This window comes from Brachyistius frenatus, unplaced genomic scaffold, assembly GCF_029030835.1.
Source record: "Brachyistius frenatus isolate BFR_SWC_R1_liver_20210118 unplaced genomic scaffold, ASM2903083v1 Contig_151, whole genome shotgun sequence".
Lineage (NCBI taxonomy): Eukaryota > Metazoa > Chordata > Actinopteri > Embiotocidae > Brachyistius > Brachyistius frenatus.
The window spans coordinates 515,403-542,500 of NW_027210750.1; the positions used below are offsets into that span (position 1 = coordinate 515,403).

The 27,098-nt window shown below is 44.1% G+C and overlaps 3 protein-coding genes across 4 annotated transcripts in view; 2 read left to right on the plus strand and 1 right to left on the minus strand.

Moving 5' to 3' along the window:
* The window catches only part of sstr3 (somatostatin receptor 3), a 56,763-nt gene that overhangs the window by 13,271 nt on the left and 16,394 nt on the right, over nt 1-27,098 (plus strand). The gene's annotated exons all lie outside the window — the stretch shown is intronic.
* fam83fa (family with sequence similarity 83 member Fa) lies at nt 42-11,641 on the plus strand. The gene is made up of 5 exons (XM_069716068.1): nt 42-1,089; nt 7,658-7,825; nt 9,300-9,421; nt 10,020-10,804; nt 11,043-11,641. Exons 1-5 carry the CDS (start codon nt 616-618, stop codon nt 11,090-11,092), a joined length of 1,599 nt encoding a protein of 532 aa, XP_069572169.1. The 5' UTR covers nt 42-615; the 3' UTR covers nt 11,093-11,641.
* cyth4a (cytohesin 4a) lies at nt 12,737-23,288 on the minus strand. Of its 2 annotated transcripts, XM_069716074.1 has the most exons (14): nt 23,077-23,288; nt 21,980-22,168; nt 21,364-21,425; nt 21,041-21,105; nt 19,441-19,507; nt 17,910-18,028; nt 16,809-16,889; nt 16,490-16,602; nt 16,122-16,270; nt 15,222-15,333; nt 15,042-15,118; nt 14,875-14,946; nt 14,465-14,613; nt 12,737-13,497 (listed from the first exon to the last, which is right to left on the minus strand). In XM_069716074.1, the coding sequence occupies exons 2-14, from the start codon at nt 22,017-22,019 to the stop codon at nt 13,413-13,415; spliced, it is 1,191 nt and encodes a 396-aa protein (XP_069572175.1). In that variant the 5' UTR covers nt 22,020-22,168; nt 23,077-23,288; the 3' UTR covers nt 12,737-13,412. The 2 variants fall into 2 exon arrangements, with proteins under 2 accessions (XP_069572175.1, XP_069572176.1); XM_069716075.1 differs by lacking the exon at nt 23,077-23,288 and having other exon boundaries at nt 21,364-21,422; nt 21,980-22,447.

Sequence of the window (27,098 nt, forward strand, 5' to 3'; positions counted from 1 at the left end):
GGATTTGTGTGGGAAATTCATAGACAGACCGCTGAGAAAAAAAAAATTTGCAAAGAGAATTTAGAAAGTAAATTCTCCATCACATTTGAACCCTGATAATTATTCACTGGGATTTCTGGGTTGTTTTGAAGTCTTGTCCAGCTGCACCAAAAGCAAACAAAAACTGAACTGCAGGTGAGGACGGGCGGCCTTCAAAATAAAAGCCACGCAAGAGCCTCCCGTTGAGCGAGTTTTGCCCTGATTCAGGGGCACGTGTACGAATTTAAGATATGATCGTTTGTTTGCTTGGAGTATTTTTACCTGTAGCGGTAGTGTAGTTGAATGCAGTGCTTTTACTTGTAGTTGAGTATTTTTTACAATGTGGTACTTTGGGGGTTTTAACGTATTTGAGCACTTCCTCCACTGGTGACCGCGTTTATTCTGAAGGTTTTGTAACAGGAAGTTATTTGAGCCTGTCGGGGTCTTTGTAGCGACCTGTTGGCTCCGCCCCCTGCTGCTACCTGACGCTCTCCCCTCCGAGGTACCTGTCCGCACAGGTAGCGCTGTGTGCTGTCGAGCAGCGGTGGGAGAAGCAGCAGCCACAGCAGGGAGGGGGGGGAGAAGTTTTCTGCGGCCATGGCGGAGTCTCAGCTCGTGTGCATGGACGACGAGCACGTGAACGAGAAGGTGCCGGAGTCCCGACCGGAGTTCTACTACAGCGAGGAGCAGCGCGCGGCGCTGGAGCAGCTGCTGAGGAACGGGGACGGAGCCTTCAAGATGCGCCTCAAGGAGGACAACGTCAAGGACTTCCTGTGCGCCAGGGAGGTCAAACTCATCCGCAACACCTTCCACGAGTACGACACGGACAGCGACTCCGAGTCCTGCGAGCAGGAGAAGTCCAAGGAGTCCTCCAGCGCCGACTCCGGGGTTCACTCCACTTACTGGCCCCAGATGTCCGACACCGAGGTGCCGCCCCTGGACATCGGCTGGCCCGGCAGCAGCGGCGTCTACAAGGGGGTGACCCGGGTGTCCGTGTACACCCACCCGCCCAAAGAGCCCGGGCCGCACATCAAGGAGGTGGTGAGGAGGCTCATCCAGGAGGCGCACAAGGTCAGTACTTAAGTCTCTGAGAGTCCACAAAAGTAAAAGACGTTTATATTTCCAACACAAATAAACCAAGTTATTGATAAGTTCCTCCTATTTACAGATATAGGATAATACATTCCCTAAAATATGGTTAAAAGTTTAGGTGTAATCAGCCTATTTTCACCCCACCCTTAATAATGAATGAATTTAAATGACCAATAATTGCATATTTTGCTAAAATGTAAGAAGTTTATTCCTTAATTTATAATAATATTTATGCAAATTGAGTCAAACTCAACCAATACATCATCAAAACAATTTGGGCTTCTGCTGACAACGATGTAAAGTGTCAGTTAATCTATAACAGAGAAAGTTCATTTCTAATCAGTTTTCTTCAAATTCAGTCCAAAATCAACCTATACAGAGAACATTTGCAATTATTCACATTTAAGAAGATCTAACTTGCGATTTTTGTGTTGTAAAATGTTCTTAAATGATTCATTTTTGATCAAAAATCCTCATTTCTAGCGTAACTTTTTACACCAGACCTCTACTGCGGTGCGCCTGTCTGCAAAAATAATGCAGGTTTACACTAAACAGATTTACAGATTAAGAACAGTTTGTGTGTAAACTCTCAGCGGTTAACCTGAAAAACTATTTAACACACGCAGGTGTAATTTAGAAAAGAAACCTTCCGTGATCCAATTGGCACTCAGCAGGATAATCGCTTTGAAATATTCAGACTGATTGGCAGCAGGTGATCATGTGACACTGAAAGAGGCAGACCCTCAGGCTGAGAGGAATTACTGTCACTCTCCTGTCCTCATGAACCTGGAAATAAATGATGTTTGAATCTAAATAAACATTTTAGTCGACGTTCTCGGGTCTAAAAGGATTCTTTGGAATCCTCAGACGACACTAAATGGTGTCGATTCGATTTATTTCAAACCATAAATATAACCCACACTGAAGAAATGGTGTTCATTTGTTAAAGTATTAATTCATTAATAGTCCAAATGCAAAATAGTAAAAATAATAAATAATCTGCACCTGTTTCGATTTTTCAAGCAGAAAATACCCAAAAAATTTCCTTATTTCACTTTTCAATTTAGTTTTTATTCGACATATTTGACTGTAAACTGAATTTCTTTGGGGTTCGGACAACTAGCGGAACAAAACGACACATTATAATAATAACTTGAGTTCATGTCATTTTAAGTACAAAATTTTTGATCATTTAGAAGAAAACTTCAGGATTATTTTCAGTATCACGTAAATGAAGAAAGACATTTCAGCGTTATTTAAAAATTTTCTATCACATAGTAACTAACTCATTGGTGTAATTCATCACAGTTCTTCCTGCGACAGACGTATGGAACAAAAGTTATTTGTATGTATGTTGCAATCCAGATTTAAAGCCAGGTAATTACTGGGACTTTTCCCAGAACAGAACAGAAGTCTGCGGCAGGTTTCAACAAGTTCGTATTCGGCTTTTGATGGAACTGAAAATTCGAAGTGTCAGTTATCACCTGCTATTTCCACCATCACTGCGTCGGACAGATACTTTGGGTTTCAGCTTGCAGGTGTGAGCTCTGAGGGATTGTCACGGTAACAGAAGTTTGGTAGTCGAGGTCCCAAAATTTGAATCTGTGATTCTTGATCACACAAAGAAAGAAAGAAAGAAAGAAAGAAAGAAAGAAAGAAAGAAAAGCGTTTCACGTGCCGGACCAAAATCCACTGCTCTAGATTTTTTTTTTCATGTAAACTTTGCTTTTATTCCTCTTAATTAGAAAATAACAGCTGAAGGCAGATCGTGGGTTAGCCAGGCAGCTCACATTAAAGGCTGCTTGTGTTTTGGCTCTTGTAGTTTTTGTTTTTTGGAAAAGAAAAGATAAAAAAAAGAATAAAGTATTAACGAGTCCCGTCGCGATTATTTCACAATCGCCTGACCTGCATTTATTTTGCATCATAATTTGAATCGTTTCCTGTTTGTCTGTAGAAAAACAGCTGAAATGAAAAGAAGAGAAAATATTTCCACGTCGTTTCCTGCAGTTTCAGGTTCGACTTATGATCTTTTAATGTGGTTTAATGGAGAATTTTCACCTCCATAATAGTTCATTGTTTATTTTTTACCTGTCGATGTCGGTAATTTGTTTGTATATTATTTCTGTTGTAGTTTTTGCAGATTTAAGTGCCTCGAAGGCCAGACAGACACCTTAACTGCCTTTTTACACGCATCAGTGAAACGCTTTTCACTCGCAGATCGTTTTGGCCTCTGTAGTATAATAATTCATGCTTGTCATCGGATTTGAACCGGAGCCAGACTTGAGAAACGCCGGCTCCCCGCAGACACATATAAAGTCTATGTTGCGTATACGTTCAACAAGAAATATCAGCGAGGAAACTCCACATTTTATGCTCAGTGTTATTTAGCTGTTTAATTATTTTCTCACTGTGCAGTAGACTGAAATGAAAAGCCACACGTGCACCATAGAAATTGTTGACTTGCCAAGAGCGGCACGGTGGTGCAGTGGTTAGCACTGTCACCTCACAGCAAAAAAGGTTCCGGGTTCGAATCCGGTCCTGGGCCTTTCTGTGCGGAGTTTGCATGTTCTCCCTGTGCTTGCGTGGGTTCTCTCCGGGTTCTCCGGCTTCCTCCCATCATCCAAAAACATGCACCTCAGGTCAGGTTACCTGGCGCCGCGCTAGTGGCAGCCTGCTGCAGCAGCTCCCCCCTGCTGTAGTGAAGATATTTCCCCTCGGGGATTAATAAAGTGTATAAAATCAAATCAAAGAGGGAATTGCACAAACTTTTGCACCTTTTTATAAAATTATTATGTTGTTGATTTGAATTCGCTGCAGTTGTTCGATTTCCTTCTTTTCGTGTCATTTTCCCAAAACGCAGCTGACCTATGAAAGCTCTTTTTAATAGCTGTTTACAGAATGAAATATATTGCACAAGCCAGAAATATTCCACTAAGTCAGACATAAGAGCGGGGCTGCGTGACTCAGGCCGGTAATAAACACCTGCCGAACTCGGGGAGAGTCATGTGAGCAAGTTATAACAAGCTGAGTCATCAGATCGGAGGAGAGCGAAGCGGCTTTAAATGTCAGCTTCACATCGGGACACGCAGCGGAGCGGCTGAACCCTCCCGTCCTGCAGGTTCACACGGGCCTCGTATCTCCACGGTCGACTTCCCCCGGCATGCAGCTCGAGAGGAGGAGGCTCACCTGTGATTGACTCGGCCTGCAGCATTGGAGGCTGCAGAGCGTTAAACTTCCTGCTGCGCAAATTTATAATTACAACATAAGTTGATCCCAAGAAGGCGACCGGCGGTGACGTCACCCGTCGGTTTGTGAACGGTCGTTATGAAGTTTGGGATTTCGTCCGGCGCCATCTTTGCTATTTCGGAGCGGTTTGGAGAAGGAAGTGACCATATTTGGACGAGGGAGGGGCGGGGGGAGGAGCCAACGGTTGATTTGACTGATGTGATTGGAAACCTTGACAATACTACGTACCGCCCACCGATAGCTGTAACCTGACTGCACCACAGGCCTGTCAATCAAACAGAAACAGGTCTTTTTGAGGCTTATTTTTTTATGAATGAGGGATTCTTTTCAGATGGACCTCCAGAAAGCTAATAAAAAAACAAATTTAGCGAACAACACCGAGATAACTGCTGGAGACATTTTATTGACTGAGAATTTCATGAGACCAGCTGAATGGGAGTCGATGGAGGCTTTTTGGAGCCGACCTCTAGTGGCCCTCGGTGGTATTGCAGCTCAAGGCACTTTAGCCTCATTTTACAGACCCAGAAGCTACATCCGCTTTTAATAGACAGTCAACGGCTAATCCCCTTAGTTGTGTGTTTACAAAAGCCTCACTCAGCGCCCTGACTGCTTAATTAACCAATCACAGGCTGAGATTGCTCCCCTCGAGGTAAAGTAAATCCTCCGCACTTAAAAAAAACCTGATCCATTTGCAGTTCAAACCGTGACTCTTAACACTTAACATCTACGTACGCTGACCCTGGAGGCGTACCGTGACCATACAGGAGGTCGTTATCTGAAATCAGGAGATGCAGCCCAGCTGTGTAATTCATATCTGAGTGAGGTGAAGTGGAGAATTATCTCGTAACTCGAGAGGAGCTCTGCAGAAAAATGTCCTTTAACTCCACATCCAATCGTGTGTTTGAAAGAAGAAGAAAAAAAGCAAATAAAAGCACTGCTGTCAGGTGAACTTGTCTTATTTTTACTGCATCATTTATTTCTATAAAAAAAAAAAAAAAAAATAGAAAAGACGGAGAGCCGAGATGTGCCCGAGGAGAAAAAATAATTGGTACGAGTCAGAAGGCTGAAGTGTTCATACTTGTTCTGAACACAAGAAGTGTTTTCCATTATATCACACATGAATAAATATACACACCTAAAGACAACAAACACTAGAGCCCTGCAGCCAGCACTCGCACGTCTGGAGGTTTCCATTATATATTATTGCTAATAATCAATAAATTCAATCTATTATGTTAAAAAAAAAAAAGTGTCCGATTTTTCAGTCGTTTCTGCTCCTGATGTTAAAAAAAAAATCACTTCAATCAACCAGAAAAATAAACAGTTGTGTAGATTTATTTATTCCAAAGTTCCTCTCAGACGGATGTGAAGCTCTCCTGCTGCTCACTTTGCTTTACAGGGAAACGCAGCTGCGCTCATTAACTCCAGAGGCAAGAAAATCACTATTTATATTCACACCATCTGTTTTTATAATTCTATTAAAAGTCGCCACTGAAGTGCAAATTCAAGTTTTCTGTGTGCTGAGTCGGATTAATTTCAGAATCAATTCACCAAAGTCCAAATATCATTTATTCCGGAGAATCATAATATTGTTTGTCTGTCAAATGCATTTTATTACAGGAATTTCAGGTCATAGTTGCGTCCCTTATTATCCTCAGCCGATAAGTCGTGTTGTGTCGGCGTTTTCTGACCCATGAAATAAACGCAAATTGCAATTACTACAAAAGAAAGTAAAATATTTGGGATTTAACGTACAGAAAGTGCACGAATCTGTTTTTCTTTGGGTAGTCGGATTTAATGAGACATCTGACTCTGAAATGTCACCGACACAATGGAAGTTAATGGGATTTAGTTCGAAGTTAAAAAATGCGGCTCTCGGTTGTTAGAGTTCATCGATCGTTCAAAATGAAAGATTTGTCGAGATATTTGATTTCCAAAGTGGCATCTAAAAATGAAACACCTATTATCCATAGTTTGTTTTTTGGTTGCTGGACTTGCTCGACTAGTTCCAGAAGTTCAAAGGAGCTCGAGTTGCCTTCAGATAACGTGTTCGATATGAACATGTCAGACTGACGCTGAAACGAGTCCAACCGTCTTCCTCCTTCGGTTTTTCCTCGCAATCAGCAGTTAAGGTGAAAAATGTGATCACCGACGTTTGACTCAGACACGGTTGAGAGTGAATGACCGATGACATTTAAACTCTCGTCTGCCCGGAGAACTCGTTTTTGTCTGCTTGGATCGGGTCCAAACATCACCAACGTTCACCAGAGCTACAATAACAAGTGGGAAAAACAAGTTATGGCGATCGCTTTAGATTACACACGGGGACATAAAAAGATGAAATGTGCCGTGCGTTGTGAAACTCAGGACCGTGTCAGCACCTGCTGATGCTGCGTCTTGTGATCCTCAGATCCTGGACTGTTACGTCATGGTCCTGCTGCTGAAACGATTAGCGGTGTCCCCGGTTTTGGAGCTCGTCCAGCGGTTTTTAATCACCTGGAAGAACGAGTCGGGCCGGCGTGTCAACCGCAGGAAATGATGCGTTCGCGCTTTGTATCGCAAGCGGTTAACGACTGAAAATAGTTTTGTGAGCCTAATTAGCTCAAGTGATGCCTCGCAAGCGGCTAGCCGGCTTTGACGGCACCCATCTGTCACTCAACGCAATCCCGCCCTCAATTATGTGTAACTTTAAGCCTTCATATAATTATTTGAATCTAAACGGGGGAGTTTAGTACGGTTGTAATGAACAAAAACTATTTTTTGTAACAGGCTGTGATCATCTGCTGTAACGTTTCGTATTTTAACACAGAGGTCTGACTCACTTGTGGAGCCGGCCTCAAGTGGCCAATCGAGGAACTGCAGTTTTACTTCTTTTTTTTTCATTTTTCAGCCCCTTAGATTCCTGCTTGGTAAATGACCACGACAGGCTTAATTTTTATTGTTCTTGTTCCGCATTTAATTCCTTGATATTTGCTTCAACTGTTAACTCTATTAACAAGAATAGAAAAATCCCCCCACAAAAAAAAACAAATTTACAATATATGAAGTATTTTTTTTATAAGTGTGTGATACTTTTGCAGCCAAAAAGCACGACCTACTTCAGGACTGCGGCTATTTTTATGGTTGTTTTTTTTTTTAATCTATTTGCAACGACACATTATACTTAAATAAATATTTATCCCAACATGATAACGGTTGTGTGTTCTGTACGTAAAACTACACTTGATAAATAAACTTGCAGAGTCGACATGGAAGCGGATACAGAGTAAGATATTTACTCCCCCCTCCCCGTCTCTCCCAGGTGGTGGCCATCGTCATGGACCTCCTGACGGACCTGCAGATCCTCCAGGACCTGCTGGAAGCCTCGTCGCGGCGCGGCGTGGCCGTCTACGCCGTGCTGGAGGCCAGGGGAGTGCCCCACTTCCTGGACATGTGCACTCGGCTGCAGATCAACGCCGTGCATCTGCGGGTGAGGAGACAGCTCGGAAAACAGAACAATGACGAAGGAGGAGGCCTCGCTCGCTCGCTCGCTCACACACACACACACACAGAGAGAGAGAGAGAGCAAACAGATCGGTTCCCTGCTCGAGCTACGGTGGCTTAAAACGACTTCAAACACGTCGTACATCACATGTAGGAAACTCCTGACAACTTAAAAAACTTGAGACAAGTCTGATCCAGTTCAAACAGGACCGTAAACCTCCTCTTTAAACAGCAGTTACAGATGAAACCGCTCTGCTCCAGATCCGTTAACGGGGTCAGCGCGTCCAAAACGCACAAAATCGGAGACGATGACACACTTTTCCCACTTTTCCCACCGTCGGGGAGGTTTCGGGTTCTGAGACCTGCAGAGCCGCACAATGCAGGTGACAGTAAGTTATGTGTGAAACGGCAGCCTCTGTCCCCTGTGCAGGGTCGAGTGGATCATTTACAGACGCACACCGGTTTTTTTGAGGAAGTATTGTGTGCTCGAAAAAAAGAGACGCGTGTGACACTTCCTTAAACAAACAGTTTTTCAGGGAACAAAACTGGTCTACTTGGAAACTAGGATTTAATATAAATGGATGAAAAAACGACTCTTATACATCAGATTATCACATTAAATTTTATTTCTCTAAAACGTACCATTAGCTACATTAGTGAAGCCACTTAAACTTAAAGCTTAGTTGGTAGTTTTATTCATTTTATGTCAAACAAGTCATGAATTTTTGGAATAAATTGAAATCTGGAACAAATTTAATTAAATAATAAACGTTCCTGCTGCATGGATGTAAAATAAAGAGATAGTTCTGCAGAAGCCATAGCTCAACTTTTAGACGAACGTCTGGAGAATTGGGGTAATCGCTCAAAAACAAATTTCCTAAAAAAGTCAAAAGGATGACTTAAGTTTTACATTTGAAGAACTCCCTGGATAATAAACGGCCGAGTTCCCCGCCGAAGGAAGACGCTCGGACAGCGAAGTGCCGATGCAGATTAAGAGCGAAACGCAGATCGCCGGCTGTCATCCGATCGCCACGGCGACACAATAACCCTCCTTATCTGCGTTTCTTACAGCGGTTGAGCCGGGGCGCCGCGGTACCCGCCCGCGAGCCGGTGTCGGTTGATCGAGGCCGTGAAAGGGCCTTTTCGAACGCTCACGGATCCCGAGAGAGCGTAACTCGACGCCGTCGCCTGCACACACAGCCGAGCGGCGCCTCCTCCCAGTTTGTCCACTCGGTGTCCCGTTTCTAATGTCTCTTCCCTTTAAGTAAACACACCCGGGCAAAGGCTTTTCTGTTGCAGACCTTTTTATTTCTCGAAAGTTGACTTAAGGTGTCGAGGCGTTGACTCTCTGCATCAACGTCGTCTCGCGCCGTGTGTGCTCAGGCTCACCCGTGTGATGTTAAGCCCTTTTTCTTTTTTTAATGTGTAATTAAAGGGGGTTGTTTTCTGTGTCTTTGCAGAATCTCCGTGTGCGGATGGTGCGCGGCGCCGGGCTGGCCCTGTCCTTCGGAAAGCTGCCCGGCTCGCTGTGCTCCAAATACATGCTGGTGGACGGAGAGAAAATCATGTTCGGCTCGTACAGGTGAGAATCCGGCAGCTTTAACCAAACTTTATCCTCCTGGTCGGTGTTTTTTTTTTTTTTTTTTTTTTTTTTGAGAAAGCGGGCAGGCGAAAAGATTTGGTGGGAAAAATGTTCAAATATAACCGTGGAAGCTCAAGAATAGTTCTATTTTGTCAACAAGCAACAGAAGGATTGAAAAAGGGTTCTTTAAGATAAAAAAAAAAAAAAAATCGCCATCTTGCTATTTTGGAGCAGGAAGTGACCATATTTGGACATCCCGCCCACTGATAGCTGTAACCTCACTGCACCATACATACCACTTTTTGAAGCCTAATATCTAATGAATGAGGGATTATTTTCAGATGGACCTCCAGAAAACTAATAAGAAGGAGTGACTTTAGCTAACAACACCGTTATGACCCTGGAGAACAAATTTGGAGGCTTTTTGGAGCCGACCTCTAGTGGCACTCGGTGGTATTGCAGCTTTGAGACTTTTCTGCATTGGCCTCATTTTTCAGACGAGGAACGCAGAAATGTTTCTTTTTACGTAGACCGTACGAACATATGTATGTATGTATGTGTGTAACTATGAGTTGACTTTTCCTGTTGTCTCCCTCAGCTTCACCTGGAGTTCGTCCCGGATGGACCGGAACACCATCACGGTGATGTCGGGACACATCGTGGACTTCTTCGACAGCGACTTCAGGGAGCTGTACGCGGCGTCCGAGCAGGTGGACCTCTACAAGGAGTTCAACATCACCAAGCCGCCGCTGCCGACGCCCGTCAAGAAGCCGGAGCCGGTCCGGACTCAGCCCGTCTCCACGTCCCGCTTTCAGGTCTCGGTCGGGGACTCGAGACAAGTCGACCTGAAGGTGCCGGCGCACAAATACCACAACCCCAAGTACTCCCTGGTGTTCGGGAACAGCGTCGGACTGACGGGTTCGCTGCAGGACCTGTCCACGCCGAGCGACTCGCTGGTCGGAGGCGTGAGCTGGAGGAACGGCCTGAACGGCAGCTTCCTCGGCACCGGCAAAGAAACGGGAGAGCGAGACTCCCCGCAGAGTCCCGCTTCGCCCGGCGAGGACGAGGAGGACGACGGGAAGGGAGGCCCGAAGAAGAACCAGCCGGCCGCGGCCAAGAAACGTAGCTCCTTCAGGCACTTCCTGAAAGGCAGAGGAGCCAATCAGAGCACGGAGACTATCGAGGAAGGCGTGGTCACTCCTCAGAGCCCCGCCGCCGCCGCCTGCAAAGCGCCGGAGAGCAACGGCGTCGCAGGGAACGAGCTGGAGGACTCGTTCGAGATCGTCGAGAGACCGGGACCGCCGAAAACCAAAAGCAAGAAGGCGTCGAAGCTCATTCAGAGGAGCCAGTCTCTGCAGACCATCAACACGGGAGACGAAGACGGTACGACACCCGTTCACTATTATATTATTAGAGATTTTGATGTTAATTGTTTCTTTGTGCGAGATCGCGATTTTCCTTTTCCTATCGCAAGTTTTTTTTTTTTTTTTTTTTTTTAATCTCGTGGGCTTCAAACTGAAAGTTTAGCAGTGAATTCAGTTTCTAATCCCGATTTTAATGAAGGTAAAAGTTACTGAAGTCTGAATTCATCGCTCCTTTTTTTCCCTTGTTGTTTCAACAGGATTTAAAAGCCGGCGGCGGCACCAGAAGAAGAACTGCATCCAGTCGTGAGCTGGAAAACACGGCGAGCATCTCGCGGTTAAACTTTATGACGGTACGAAGTCCCTTCATGAGGAACGTGTGCAGGTGGAGTTTCTGCTTCACCGCTGAAGACTCGCCGACGGCCCGAAGCCAAAGAGCCGCTGGAGGAGGATTTTATTGCCATTTTACTTTCTAAAATGTTTTTTTACAAAATTATTCCACAGTTGAGTTTTGCTTCTATATTTGACGCTCGTCTGCTTGAACCCAAACACCAGCGAGCGGCTGCAGGCCGAGCCCGGGGTTGTGCTGTGGGTGGATTACATCGGTTACTCCGGTTGCTACGGAGACAGGAAAAGTGATCCGAGTACGTCGTCGCCGAGTGTCGCCTTACCGAGGACCCCCTCGGTAACGGAGCGCGGTGTACAGGTTGTGAATAATGAACGAGGACCTGCGTGTGCTCGCACTTTGAGGGTTTTTTTTTGTTTTTGTTTTTCATCCAGGTGGAAACTGGCAGAAATTTAAATGTGAATCCTCTGCAAGAAAAAGCAAGAACTCTGTAGGAATAATAAAAAAAAGACACGAGAACATCAGCGCAAAAGTAAATGTGTTTGTGTGTTTAAATGTCGGGTGAAATGAAGCGTGTAAAAAAAAAAAAAAAAACGGGAGCCGAGAGTCGAGTTCATGAAGCTCCTTCCCGACAGCAAAGTTACGAACTGAAACGAGGTTTTTTTCACGTGAAGCTGTAACCACGGTTTTAATTTCTGTTATCGGAGGTTTTAAAACGGGTCCCAGTCTGCGAGGTAAAACCGAATCTAGAAATAGTTGTAAAATTTCAAAAATATCACGATGGTTGCCTTCAAACATAAAAGTGTTCTTCTCTCCTGAAGACGTTTATTTTCCACGATGAGGTTCGAGGCATCGTGAGCGTGAATGTGAGACCGTTTGCTCAAAGTAAACCACAACTCTGTCTCACACACACACTCACACACACACACACACACACACACACACACACACACACACACACACACACACACACACACACACACACACACACACACACACACCCGCAGCCACACACACACACACACACACACGCACACCCACAGCCACACACACACACACACACACACACACACACACACACACGCACCCGCAGCCACACACACACACACACACACACACTCACACACACACTCACACTCACACACACTCACACACACACACACACACACACACACACACACACACCCGCAGCCACACGCACACACACACACACACACACCCGCAGCCACACACACACACACACACACACACACACACACACACACACACACACACACACACACACACACACACACACAGGAAAAGCGTCTGCACATCAGAAACCGTTTTAATGTGATAATTATCACGGAGATAACAACTCATGACTTCTTCCTTCGCTCCATCGTGACAGAAACAAGCGATAAAAGCAGTCTGCGTCTCCATCGAAGTTAATTTAAGCGCTCGGTTATGAGTGATAATGTAGCGCCATCTGCTGGACAAACCAAAATGAACCTTCAGTCAGAAATTTAAAGTTTATTGTACGAAAATAATAAAGTCATTAAAGCGTACATACATTATTATTTTAAAACACTGACGTTACGATATTTCAACAAATAAAGATACTGTACATTTAAAAAAGAATAAGTTAAAATTGGATTTTGAAAAGATGTTAAAACTTTATTTACATCTATTTTTTATTTTTTTTTAGTAATAAGGCAGAATTCTGGATAAAATAAAATACATTTACAAATAAACTCTGCAGGGTTATATTCAAATAATCTGTACATTTAAACAGCTCCGTTAGTCAGTGCAATAAATGAATGTGAATCAAACAGCTTTAAATATTCGAATGGGGAAATGATAACTATCTGTAACACCAGGTGAAAACTCCCGGATGACCACGCGAGTCTCTTTGGGGTTGTCGGTTTGGTTTTTTTGTGGTCATTTTATATTATTGTGGTCCATTTAAGTCTCTTTTTTTGTTTCTTTCTGTGCCGTCGTTGTCGTTTTGTGACTCTCTGTGGCTCCTGAAAACCTAATAATGCAAAATGAAACAACCCGCGACCTATTTCTTCTTCCTGCCGCCGGAGCAGATGTTAGTCAGTCGAAGTCGTCGGCCCCTGAAGTCGGAGCGGTAGTGCGCCCAGTTTGCAGAAATAAAGTGACGACTTCACACTGCGAAACCAAAAAAGAGTGTCACTTCCCAATTTGTGCATTTCTGTGAATTCTACGTCATAAAAAAAACAAAAAAAGGTGTATTTTTCATAAAAGCTGATTCATCCGTGAAGACGCGCCCAGGGTCCTCTCAGTTCTTCGAGGACGTGTTGCTGATGACCTTCCTCTTCCGTAGAGACACCAAGTCATAAAAAGGGTCCTTGGTGATGCTCGCCCTGAGGAACAAAATTCAAATTTAGTTTAAAAATGGAGACCTTCAGGAGTCGTCATACCGTTTCAGTTTGTCGGTTCCTCCGCGGTCGCTTCACCCGACACCTGTTTTCATTATAGATTCATCTGTCTGTTACTTTTTCTTTTAATCATTTATGTCCGGAAACTGTTAGAAACTATTGGGACAATTTCGGTCAAATTCTTTTCAGAAGCCCCACAATTTTCTAATTTCAGTTCATCCGATGTTGTGATTGGTCTAAATACCTGACAAACAGATGATGATGCCCGTCGGTCAGACGGACCGCCGGGAAACTAACAAGGAGGCGTGACTTCAGCTGCTGGGACCATAGTAGCTCGTGGTAAACACTTAATGACTTTGTATTTGATGAGAAGTTGAACAGGAGTCGATGGAGTGAGAGCCGTTGTCGAGCCGACCTCTAGTGGCACTCGGTGGTATTGCAGCTTAAAGCACTTTTTGCATCGGCCTCATTTTTCAGACGTTGAAGCTGAAAACTTTTATCTCCAGTTTATCGTCTGACAGCGGAAACGGAGCGCACTTTGTGGGGTTGCTCACGTTGCTCACGTTGCTCACGTTGCTCACGTTGCCGGTTTGTGAACGCTTTCTCCCTTAAAAACAAGCTCCGTCCAAACATAGCTGAGTCCACTTAACGGCACCTTTTAAAAACTCACTAAACTTAAAGCTTCGTAAATATGTGCAAATAGTGTAAAAAATAAATAAATAAATAAAATAAATTGTTGACATATTGGACTGTTTCCTGGCGCTGGGTGGTTGCCAGGCAACCGGTTGAGACTCGAGGAGAAAACCCGAGAAACGGTCGAGGACAGATTTGAGTGGACGAAAAGGGTCAGACGAGTTTATCGGCTCTTTCTCGTCGTGCGTTTCCCTGCTTTTGACAAACAAACATGTCTGCGCCTCCTTCCCCCGTGCGCCTCCTCCCCAGCAGGTCTCACCTGATGGCGTCGATCCAGTCGTCCCGTTCGGCGGCTCCGGCCGCGCTGAGCCTGTACGACTGGTGTTTTCCTTGAACCACGCGGCCTTTGTTCTCCGTCTTGCAGGCTTTGATCTTCTGTCCTTTGCAGTTATACAACTCCAAACAGAACTGTTAAAAACACACACACACACACACACACACACACACACACACACACACACACACACACACACACACACACACACACACACGTACGTGGCGTCACCACTGTGCACATATGCGTTTTGTTTATTCTGAGCGTCCTCCTGATGGCCGGGTGACTCACTGTTTGCAGCGCTTTGTGTTTTGAATTCATTCAGCAGCTGCTGTGTGATTCACGGACGGCAGCAGATATGAAGTGTGTGATTTGAAACCGAGCGACACTCTTACCGGTTTGCCGGAGTCCTGCAGCTGTCTGACGCTCAGGTTCTCCAGAGGAATGATCCCGATCGGGTCTTTGTCCTGGAGGAAGAGGCGGGACGTTAAAATCGCGACGCTCGTCGTCGTCTTCTCTGTGTTTTTTGTCGTTTTTAACGCGGCGGCAGAGAGAAACTCACCGTGGTGTATTCGAAGTAGTAGAGGCAGCTGTCCGTCAAAATGAACCACCTCCTCTTCCAGGTTTTGACCCGACCACCTTCGAACCAAGATAATAACAAAAAATAATAACAATAATTTGTTTTTGTTTTTTTTAAACGGAGGCAGACTCGGTGTTTCCCGTGTGAACATCGTCGTCTCACCCATTTTCAGCAGCCAGCCCTCTCGGTCCGGGTTGAAGAACGTCAGCGTGAGGTCGTTCCCGTCGTCCTCGGGGATCTTGAACGGCTCGCTGCGGATGCTCGCGTACAGTTTCTGGAAACATTTTACTCGAGTTATCGGATCGTAGCAGGAAAATGCAGAAGATCAGAGAAACACTTTTTTTTTTTAATCCCCCAAACTGGAGATAAACAGGGAATTATTCATAATCTCCTGATTTTAGATTTGTCTGACACGGATAACGTCGATTCATTTTCTGTCGATCGAATCCCTGCATCAATTCCTGTATCTACTGCGAGTTAGCGACTGTTAAACCCGCCAGCACGCCGAACTGAAGTGATCAACGTTGGGACATTGCTTTAGCATGCTGACGTTAGCATTTAGCTGCTAGCATGGCTGCAGACTCCTGAACTTTTTTTTTTTTTTTTTTTACAAACTCGAAGATTATTTAATGCACGAAAGAGAAAATAAATAAATTGGAAAAGATAAATAAGAAATAATTATTCTTGATAAAAATAACAAACCAAGTGGAATAAATAATTATTAAGAAAATAAGTGGAAGGAAAAGTGATTCAAAATAAAAGGATTGAAAATTGAAGCATAATTGAAAAAAATAATAACTAAAATAGGTAAAAAAATAAATATTTAAGGTGCAGAAAATGAAACAGTCCATGAAACACATAATGATAAGGATTTGATGTTTTTCTTTCAAACAGCAGCTGACCAACATGTCTCGTAAAATAAAAACAGAAAGGCTTCCATTTTTTCAGTTTTTGTAATCAGGACCGACAGCAGTTCACGTGGGAATCATTTAAACGGGTACTTTATGATGCCGCCATTTTGCCTCTGGTTGGCCCGAGTAATGAATAAATCCAGCCGCTGACCGTGAGCAGCTCGGCCGGCAGGTCCTCGCCGTTGTTGATGCCTCGGTTCATGGCCACGAAGCGCTGCAGGCTGGGCTTGTCTTTCACGTTGGGGTTGTGGAGACTCGTGTTGAGCATGATGATGGCGAAAGACAGGATGTAGCAGGTGTCTGTCAAACCCCACAAAAAAAACTTTTAGTCGTCTGCAGCTGCGCTGTTGTTTATCTCATCGGAACAAAAAAAATGACATCACATCGCTGAAGGGAGACGTGAAACGTCTCTCAGGCTTCACTCCTGGGGTTGTTTTTAAATTTTTTTTTATATCAATCCTTCCAATTAAAGCAGCAGAACCGGATCTCTATAATTAGACGGTGCGCCGGGCTCGGTACCTGTGGATTGGAAGACGCCGGGGTTACATTCACAGTAGCGGCTCGCGAACGCCTCCATCATCCTGTCAATCTTCTGAGCTTCTCCCGGGAGACGGAAGCTCCACAGAAACTGCCTGCCAGGTGACGAGAGGTGTGAAAAACAAACACACTATGAGTCGTGGACACACACACACACACACACACACACACACACACACACACACAGACAGACAGACAGACAGACAGACAGACACACTGAAACTGGTATGAGAAGGATGAGTCATCAGAAAATAAACAAAAAGGCTAAAAAAAAAAAAGAAAGTTGAAATTGAACACCAACCTGAGCGCCTGCACCAGATTCAGGTCGGAGAACTCGTGCAGACACACGAACGCTTTCAGGACCTGCAGATGCATTTTGTCCCTGTGTGACAGTCAGAGATAATAAAATCATATTTATAAATTTATAATCTAAGGTTTCAAATCACAGAAGTGTTGTTGAGACGACCTGAAAACAGACTTTCAGAGGTCGTGGAAGTTCATTTTTCGTTGGATGTTGAGCTAATATCTTGCAATTTCATTCATTTGGAGTTTTTCTTCATAACTTGGATAACAGCCAGCGTCTGAGGAAAATCTTGATCTTTTCCTTCTCTGTCTTTGCATTTTACTGCATTATGTTACTTGTGCTTTTAGCTTGCTGAAACTGTTGCCTGGCAACAGTTTTTTACGACTTTATCACTCGAACGCCGAGCATGCGGCGGCATGACTTCCCGCGTTGTAAACGATTGGTCACTATTTCCATTTGAAGGCAGCGATTGATTGATTGATTGATTGATTGATTGATTGATTGATTGATTGATTGACTGACTGACTGACCAGGTGTGCACAGGTGTAAAAAAAAATGGGCGGAGCTTCACGTATGGGAGAATTTCAGCTCCACTACGTTTTGTTCGAGAGCGAAGATCTGTCACTATTTAGAGTAAACTTTCAGAAATGGGAATTAAAATCTGGCCTCACTGGCCCAGTTTTTTACCTTCAATATGCAGCTGTCCTAAAAATATATATATATTTACAACTTGTCTGTTGTTTTGACACGGTGGACGACGTGTGTGTGTTTACTCTCCCAGTTAGTCCGACACCTGCAAAACGTTCCCCGACGCAACAGATATGGATGTTTTATAAAAAGACGTTGGCGTTTCGTGTGGACGGACCAGGAAACCAAAAACACACCTGGTTTCTTGGTAGGAAGAGATGATGGTTTAGTGAACATAAAAATCAACATAAACTTTTGCTTCATCACAGACTTGAATGCGGCTCTCCGGAGGTGAAAGTCCCGGGTTTGTTCCATCCAACCTCCTCCGACCGGTACCCGGGACCTTGTACTTGTAGTTTTTGTACTTGACGTCTTCCTGTGAATGAGAACTTCCTGACGTCGGCTCTCTACCTTTCTCCCAAGAAGTTTCCGATGGCGGTCTTATTCAGTCCCTCCTCTTTGTAGAGAAACTCCGCCACCGAGTCCGCTCGCCATTCAAGAAGCTCGTGTTCAACCAGGTATTGGACACCCTGCAGCAAGGAGGGAGGGGGGGGGGTAGTTAGACTTTATATGATCAGTATTTGGAAACTAGGAGTGTTTTGTCTGCTAGTTTAGACTTCGCATGATAACGTTTTTTTTCTTGGTGGGTGTCACAACGCAGACGATAAAATCTCTCTTTTGTGTTAAAAGCTTTGACATCATATCGGTTACCGCTGACTCTGAGTCACATCACACATCAGGAGAGTTTCTTCTCCTTTTGCGTCACTGTTATTATCGTTAATCAGCAACACACGAGATGAGTGGAGATGAAGTCAATATCGCCGGTTCCTATCGCCTCATCTCGAGCCCCGGCTTCAAAATACGACCCTTTACTTCAGAGCGCGCCCTCCTGCTAAGAAGTCCTTCAAACCAATTCCACTTAAAGACCCTCTTAACCCCCCCACACTCCCCCCACACCCTCCCCCACCCCCCTCTGACTCTGAGACAGAGAGGAAGCTTCGAAAAAAAAAAAAGATGGAGGCGGCGCCTCTGCCCCACTTCACGGAACAGGATGTGGTTTTTCTCGCTGCAGCTCATTCTCTGTGCCTGTGCACAGTTTGCACTTCGTCTCACTCACACACACACACACACACACACACACACACACACACACACACACACACACACACACACACACACACACGCATCTCTAAAATCCACATCCGCTGTGTGCGGAGTTGAGTCTGCTGTCGTCTCGCTGTTGACCTTCAGATCCTGAAGTGGGTCCGTAGAAACACTGCGTTTCCATGTAAACTGATGAATTTAATTACTCGTGGCATGTCAGAACCAAATATACACACCAAGTACACACTGAGAGACGTCTCCATGGTAATACTGAATATTCTTTACAAGTCCTGCAGCGTTTTTTTTCTATTGTGATGTCACAATGATACAGTGAGAGTTTTAATTGGGTTAAGGCGCAAAAACTTGATCGACTATTGGTTTAAACAGAGAAATAAATCCTCCATGTTAAAGTTCAATGTTTTGTCCACCCTGGCCTCCTCCCGACGCCAACTTTTTGGCTCCACAACAGCACCGGCTCACTTCATCCTTTTGCCCCGTCGTAATTAACAATAAAAGCAGAAGATTATATGCATCATATATAATAGTAGTCAGTTAAAATATGTACTTTTCGAAGGTTGTCACATGGTTGCGGTTAAAAGAAACAAAGTCAAATGTTTTGTCGACCCATCCATCCATCCCGACCTCCTCCTTAACAGACTTCCTCTGTCATAATTACCGCAGCCACCGGAGGGAGCTGTCACTTCGAGGTAAACGTTCGGAAATGATGCCGTCTCACGTGACCTCAGACTACGTGATAAGTTGCTTGTACAAATTGACTAAAGGGTTGATTAAATTCTCTTTTTCTGTCTATATACACAAAAATTCAACCTAAACTTACAGTTTTAGGGGCCATGTTGAATTTCTTTTTCCCACGTAGGAATCTCCGGCTCCGCATATCATTTTTGCTGCAACAAAAGGACAAATACAAATTAAATACTTTTTTTTTTTTTAAATTCACGGCTGCAAATACCAAATTTTGACGTCACCAAGAGATCTTTTTTGACCACTTGTTTTTGATTTTTTTTTTTTTTTTCTATTAATCAGTTCAGTCAAATGACAAATATATGAATGATAGTTTGAAATTGGATACCATGGACTCATTTTTGTAAACCGTAAGTGCCAAATGATAGAAACTGTGTATTCTGTTATAAACACGACTTAGCATGTGAAACTGGTCTTTGGTAGATATGTTTAAACTTATTGGAAAATTTGTGTGCACTGTGATCTGGAACTGAGTTATACAGATTGAAATTGCTGAGTAATGAAATTCAGTAAAGTTTCTGAAGCTATAATTGCACCTGAAGATGAATTATTTTATTTTACAGTGTACCTCGGTAGTTGGATTTGATGACTCTGTGATTAATAACGTGTCAAAATGTTTACTTTTTTTTTCAGTTAACCATCTTTGAATGACTAAAGAAAACCCCTCGGACCATTTGTTTCGTGATGAAGGGAGTGTTCGGTGAAGGGTTGGAGTTTAGTGACTTTGAAGGCAGCAGTGCTGAGAAACTATGGTCAACATGCCAGGAACACAGTTCTAGCCGAATGCGGCGTCCCACCACTTGACACGTTATCGCCCTCTGAACGCAGCGACAAAAGCAACAGGAAGTCCAAATGTGAAAGTCAGAAAGTGTCATGAACACAAATTCTGATTTCTAAGACTGTCGCGGTGCTCATAGTCATAGTCCCACAGCATCCCTAAAGTAGGACGGGAGGTGATGTTGATTGATTCATATGTCACCATTGCCTCTTATTGACTTTATATACATTCTTTCTTTGTAGTAAATATAATTATTTTGCTGTAAAAACTTTCTGTGAATATTATGCAGCGTTCCCGTGATGTTTTTTTTGGGGTTACCAGAACACCTTAAAAGTAGGAAAACATTCTCTAAAAACATTTTGTGATCACATCTGTAAAGTATTTTTCAGCTCGTCATTCCCTCCATCTTCAAATGTTTTCAGTAGGTTCGTTTTTTTTATTTTGTTTTGTTGTCTCCAGAATATTATTACTTTAGAATATAACCATGTGCTTTGAAAGCATTGTACAAATGTTTTGGGGTAACGTGCTTAAGATGTTTTTAGAAAATGTTCTTTTCAGAAGAACATCCTGGAAACAACAACAACAAAAACCTTCCTGCTGAAAACAATCCTTGAACTTTGCGCTTTTTCTAGCTGGAAAGGATCTGAAAGTACTTGAATTAATCTAACTCGATATTTGACACAGTTCACCATATGTCAAGTATTTTTATGTCTAAAAAAAGGGTTAGAGACACGAGGCCAGGTTTAATGAAGGTCAAAACTATTTTGACTTCTAACTAAGTGTCAATAAATCTGATTGCATGAATCGTCTTTGTGGTTTGGGAGTCCGAACTGCGTCAAAGTGTTACTGAAAGAAGAGGAGGAGGCTGACTCATTGAAAGAAACGTGCTCATGCTCACTTCTGCTCCTTGGGCTCGGCCGGGTGGATCTGTGGTGCGATGTGATTGATCTCCAGCCTCAGTTTCTGAAAAAGAAACACAGCGGCGGTGACCGCGACGTCAGAGAGGCACCGAGGCACCACGGACTCAGCGACTCGTCAATTAAAAAAAAACATTCAAATTAAAACATAACCTTCGTATTTCAATTAAAAATGAAGTTGGGGAATGAAACACCTTTTGTGTGTGCTGCTGTGAGGAAAAAAAACAACCTGCGCTGAGGCTGCCGGGAGAATGGCGAGGCGTTTTAATGAAAGACCTTGGAGGGGAAATATTCACTGAAGTACCTGAATGTCATCCAGCAGCTCGAACTTGTGGATGTCGACCGCGTCGGCCTGCCTCCTCCCTGCTGGGGGGGTAGGGGAGGGGTGAGGGTGTGGGTGGAGGTGGGGGTAGAGGGGCAGAGAGCATCAGCAAAGAGCATCAGCAGAGGGACATGTACAGTTCAGGATGGTGGCATTGCACTTGAACAAAGTAAGTAGACACTGTGGACTGCCTACGCTCAATCTCACAGACCAGAACAAGTTGGATTTTTTTTGTGTGTTTTTTTTAGAGAGAAGTGGTGACCGAGTGGAAACAGCAAGGAGCTGAAAATAGCTGCTTCTCTTTTAATGGGGTTGATTCCGAGTACCATTGAAGATTCACTTCACCTTCGTTCTTGGATGGTTGCTGTGCAGGAAATTGATTTCCAGTTCAAAAAAAGTTCAGTGTTGTTGCTTTGTAAACACATTAATGTGTATCACAGGGTCTTAAACAATAGTAAAGAGCTTCAAAATGTGTTCCATAGAAAAGGAAAACACACAAAAAGACACAATTAGCAGCACAAATAGCAACAAATAGTTTCTTTTTGTTTTAGCGGCAACAATAAAGCGACGATTAAAAGTGAAGGATGAACAAACGCACCTTTCCCCCAGAGGAAGCTGTCTTTTCTGCGTATGGCCATGTTGTTGTTGTTGATGCTGCGGCGCGACTGACGGCTGAACAGGAAACTCACCGAGTGAAAAAGAGGGCTGGCGCTGCCATGCTGACACGCACAGCTGCACAAGTTCACTCAGCAGCGCCGCTTACGACACGTCTGGTGACGCGCAACGTCTGGGAAGTAACACACATCTCATTCATTCACAACGCAGCTGTTACACATCTCTGGTTAGTTGTACACAACTACTCAAAAAGCTGACACAACAACTTAAAAATGTTCCACTTGAAGGTGTCACATGTTTTTATCTGAAGGAAGGAAACACCTCAACAGGAAAAAAAAAAGAAGGAGTCTTTCACTTTCAAACACGAGGCCCCACCTGGCAGGGCTTCATCAGAGATTCTTCATAAAACATACCGAGTACTTCCAACGGACGGAGCAGGCCGAGTAGAGAAGCCGGCGATGGTTTTAATCAAACCGATTCGGATTTGAATGTCGCACCGTCTCGGAGTTTCGCTGCTGACCGTGCGCGTCCTTTTCAGAGGTCGAACCGGTTTCACGACAGCAGATCTGAATCCATCCGACCACCTTTTTGGATGTCGTCGAAAATTTAGTGATAATAATAATAATCTTAATGGAAAGTTAGTTATACAACCTGATAGAGACACAAAACGACTACGAAGAGATATAAAATAACAACAGATACACAAAATAACAACAGAGATACAAAATAACAACAGAGATACAAAATAACAACAGATACACAAAATAACAACAGAGATACAAAATAACAACAGATACACAAAATAACAACAAAGAGATACAAAATAACAACAGATACAAAATAACAGAGATACAAAATAACAACAGATACACAAAATAACAACAAAGATACAAAATAACGAGGTGGGGATCCTTCGCTGTGTCTGAGCACCAGATTCTCTTCCAGTCTCACTCTGTTCAGACATCAGCATGAACCAGACGTCGCTTTTCTGATAGAGACGTTTAAGACCCTTAAATGGATCGACATGCGGCTCCAGTCTCTGCGTTTGAGCCTCACATCAGTCAAACCGAACATAATTACCTCCTAAGTGGGCTCCGGCAGCTGTGGCGTTGATGGTCCCACACAGCATCAGCAGCAAGTCATGAGCAATCAGCATTCATTCTGGACCTGCTGCATAAATCGCAGGGGCACGCAGTGAGACGGAGGAGAGTCAAAATTGTCCATGATATGTTCAATTATTGAGGTGCCATCCATCCCAATTTATTCCATTTAGAAACCGCTGCGCTCTCACAAACAAGTGCACTGAGTGTTTAGATTTGTCATTCGGCTTCAGTCCCACACGACACGTGAAACTTTGGTTCGCAGCTCTCCTCTCGCATCTACTTTTGAGTTCCTGATGTTTCACTCAGTTGCCATAGCAACCTAATATCCGTAATGCAAATGCTGCCTCATCAGATTAGAGAACTTTAGGTGAGAAGTCTATTTACAGCAGGCGAATGTGGGCAGCGTGCAGAGCAGAGTTGACAGGATCCACATTTGGATGAGTCCCGTCACGCATACATTATGCAGTGAAGCATCTGTGCCCTGATCACCAGCCATGAAAACCAACCTTTTTACAAGTGGCAGTCAAGTTCAGAGTCATGCATGCATGCGACCGTTTGCATGTGAACGAAAGTAGGAAGAAGCGCACACATCAAAGACGGTGTCAGATTTTAGGCCAACTGAAAAAAGTCGCAGAGGGACCATCGTGGCAAATAAGGCTCGTGGAAAGCTATGTTTGCATTTTTTGGAGCAAGAAACTGTCGTGTTGGAGAAACCTGTTGCCATGGCGCCACAGTTCAGGTGGTTTACAGTGAATGTTTTCTCCTCAGATGCCTCAGAAGGTCCCGGTAGAACTCGGTGTTGACGGTCTGACCCTGTGGGGACGAATTCACGGTCGCACGATTCCCGCCAACGTCCAAGAAGACCCACCTGGTGTCTCCTGACCTGACGTGCCTTCTTCGTTCTTGGACAGTGGAGCTCCGCCTCCGCTCGAAACGCGAATGTCGCTCAGAAACACCTCGCCCGGCTCGTCGCTTCATCGCATTTCAAGGGTTTCCTTGGCCTCTTGGAAACTTCGTATACTTTCTCACTGAGTTTATAGCTTCCTCCTGCTCATCGCGGTGCTGCGCACTGTTCCCGCGCAACAGGAGCAGTCTCGAAACCTTTTGATCCACCCTCACTCAACACTCAATACCTATATATTTAGGTATAATGGCTTTAATTTGATGCCTAAATCATACTGGAGACCAAGTTGGCCTGAGGAGTTCCCATCCCGACAGTGTGTATGTTCACGCACTGAAGACGGTCGTATTGTCGCTGCAGCACTTTGACAGAAAACACTCGAGTCCTTTTATCTTCAAAGTGAAGACACATTGATATTGCAGTGGCGAGCAACAAGGAATGCATTTACCTAATGATGTTCAACAGGCTTTGAAGTGTGTGTGTGTGTGTGTGTGTGTGTGTGTGTGTGTGTGTGTGTGTGTGTGTGTGTGTGTGTGTGTGTGTGTGTGTGTGTGTGTGTGTGTGTGTGTGTGTGTGTGTGTGTGTGTGTAAGAGAGATAAGTTGGCGAGCGAGTGTGTGTATATCGTGTATGAACTTGATAAACTCGGCGGCTGCCCTCCAATCTTACATTCAACGACAGTTGTGTCATTAAGAGTCCGCAGAGCGTTTCTCCACTTTATTACTGAAACCTGACAGATGGAGTTGAACTCAGTCACACCGACGGTCTCTTCTCAAGGCAGCGAACGCAGGAAAAAACTCATGAAGAAGATGGAGATGGAGATGGGGAAAGAACATAAACTGCTGTTTTCTGTCAATAACCTGCAATCAATTACTAATGAATTGTTCGAAGGGAAGGACGGATATTTAAAAATCATTGTCGGGTGTCAATTGAAATAAAAGGAAAATTAAATTTGAAAAACGTAAAATACATTTCGAATACGTTTGGTGTTTTTTCGCTGAGGACAGAGTTGTTCTCAGCACAGGTACTCTAACACCTACAGTGTGTGTGTGTGTGTGTGTGTGTGTGTGTGTGTGTGTGTGTGTGTGTGTGTGTGTGTGTGTGTGTGTGTGTGTGTGTGTGTGTGTGTGTGTGTGTGTGTTTATTTTGCCTCTAGTAGAGCGATGAAGATGAATAGTTATTGTGAAGAGTCCGTGAAAAACCGGAGAGCACAAAAGTTTATTCCTGTCCAAGTGCTGCGAAACCTTCGGTCGGTGAATCTGCGGCGGCTGAACGACGGCACGCTGCACTCGTCATTTCCAAAGGAGCTCAACGAATAAGAGGCGTTTAGTCATCGGCGTTGCCGTTGGAGATGGACAGGTGCGTTCGCGGCTGTCACAAAGGTTCACGTTTTGTTAATCATCCGACCGCGAGCGCCCAACGACCACATTTATTCTCTGAAATCATCCTTCAGAAGAACGACAGCTGCTCTGTGGATGAGACATAATATCAATGGATGATCTGAATTTCTGCAGTCATGGCCACAGAAGCTCAATATCATTTCGTTACTTGTGATTTTCAAGTGGATTCAACTTAAGGACCGCACGGAGTCGCTAACCTCTGATATCCCCGCGGGAGTGTTCTCCCAGCAGGAGGTCTGCCACAGATTAATACATTTAACAAAAACAACTTGGTTAGGTTGAGAAAAATCTTGGCTTGTATTTAAAAAAAAAAAAAAAAAAGGTACTTTAAGGTTGAAGAGCTTCGTCGTCGTCATCGTCATCTTAGCGTGCTAACGTTTGCTAATTGTATCATTGGATTTCCGTCATTCAGTTGTAATTCAAAAACAGAAATTTAGATTTTTGTAAATGGAAAGATGTCGTTCGTTCCGTTAAGTCTTCCTGCACTTTTATTGTTGCGTGTAATGGTGACATTGTCTATCGTACGGTGTCTGTATTTTATTTACGAGCGGCAATCAAAAATCAAAAGATCAAATCGCCCCTACTCATCAGGTTTGGCTCCCTGCGATGTCTTTTTGTTCACAAACCTCGACGTGTGCTCCCTCCTGTCGTTTCAGGTGCCGGACCAGCGATCGCAAACGCTGCGTCCGACCCGGGCGGCGACGTTGGTCAAGTGGTGAAACTTAAAAACACACAAAGGTCACAGCTTCGTTTGCATGCACCAGGAACAGTCTCTGAACTTTTTGATCCATTCTCGTACCGCAGCTTCGTGGCCTCGTCGCTCAGTCGGGGCGGTCCCAGCTTGGAGTGATTCCATTTTTCCACACCAGCTTTTCACTTCGGAGAGTTGGATGCGTTGAAAACAAGCCAATCGGAGGAGTAATTATTTATCTCTTGCGATGCTAATCGAATCATGACAACGGGAGCACAAAAGGGAGAGCGCGTCGTTTCAAACGCTCAAATTCGACGGTTTGGGTCGAGAAGAAAAAAAAAAGACGCAATCCCCTCACGGCGAGTAGAAACGCACATAATCATCTCGGCATCAAAGGAAGAGCTCGTCTTGGCCGCCGCTGAACATAAATAATGCGCGGACTCGGCTGTAAACACACGCCAAGACGGTACGAGAGGGATCGGGGATCCGCAGAGGGTTTTCGTAGCGTTGCACCAAATAAAGCGCAACTCATTTATAAGGCAATCAAAAGCAAACATGACTTTTTAAAGAGTCGCTGCAAGAACGTTTCAATTATTTAAAAGTGGAGAAATGTCTGTATGTATAAACTCATTCACACATACCGATATTTATTGAAAAAGAAGTGTGCATACCTTTTTTCCCCGTCTCTAAATCAAGAGATTCAAAAGATAGAAATAGATATAACATTAAAAGGACACGACAAGATTCAATTAACAGGTGCGGAGTCACAGCTATCGTTATGATCTCGCTTTCCTCTGTTTAACTCGGTTTACATTCTTGACATTTCGAAGCCCTGCGAGCCACCGGAGGAGCAAAGGGCCCGTCCAAAAACAACAACAACAACAAAATGAACGTGAAGTCAGGAATTAAAGGATACTAAGAAGCAGTGCCGGCGAGGTGACAGCCTGAAAAAGAAAGCACTTATCTAATCGGCGCTGCAGCTGCTTCCCGTCAGAGCGCATAAAAGGA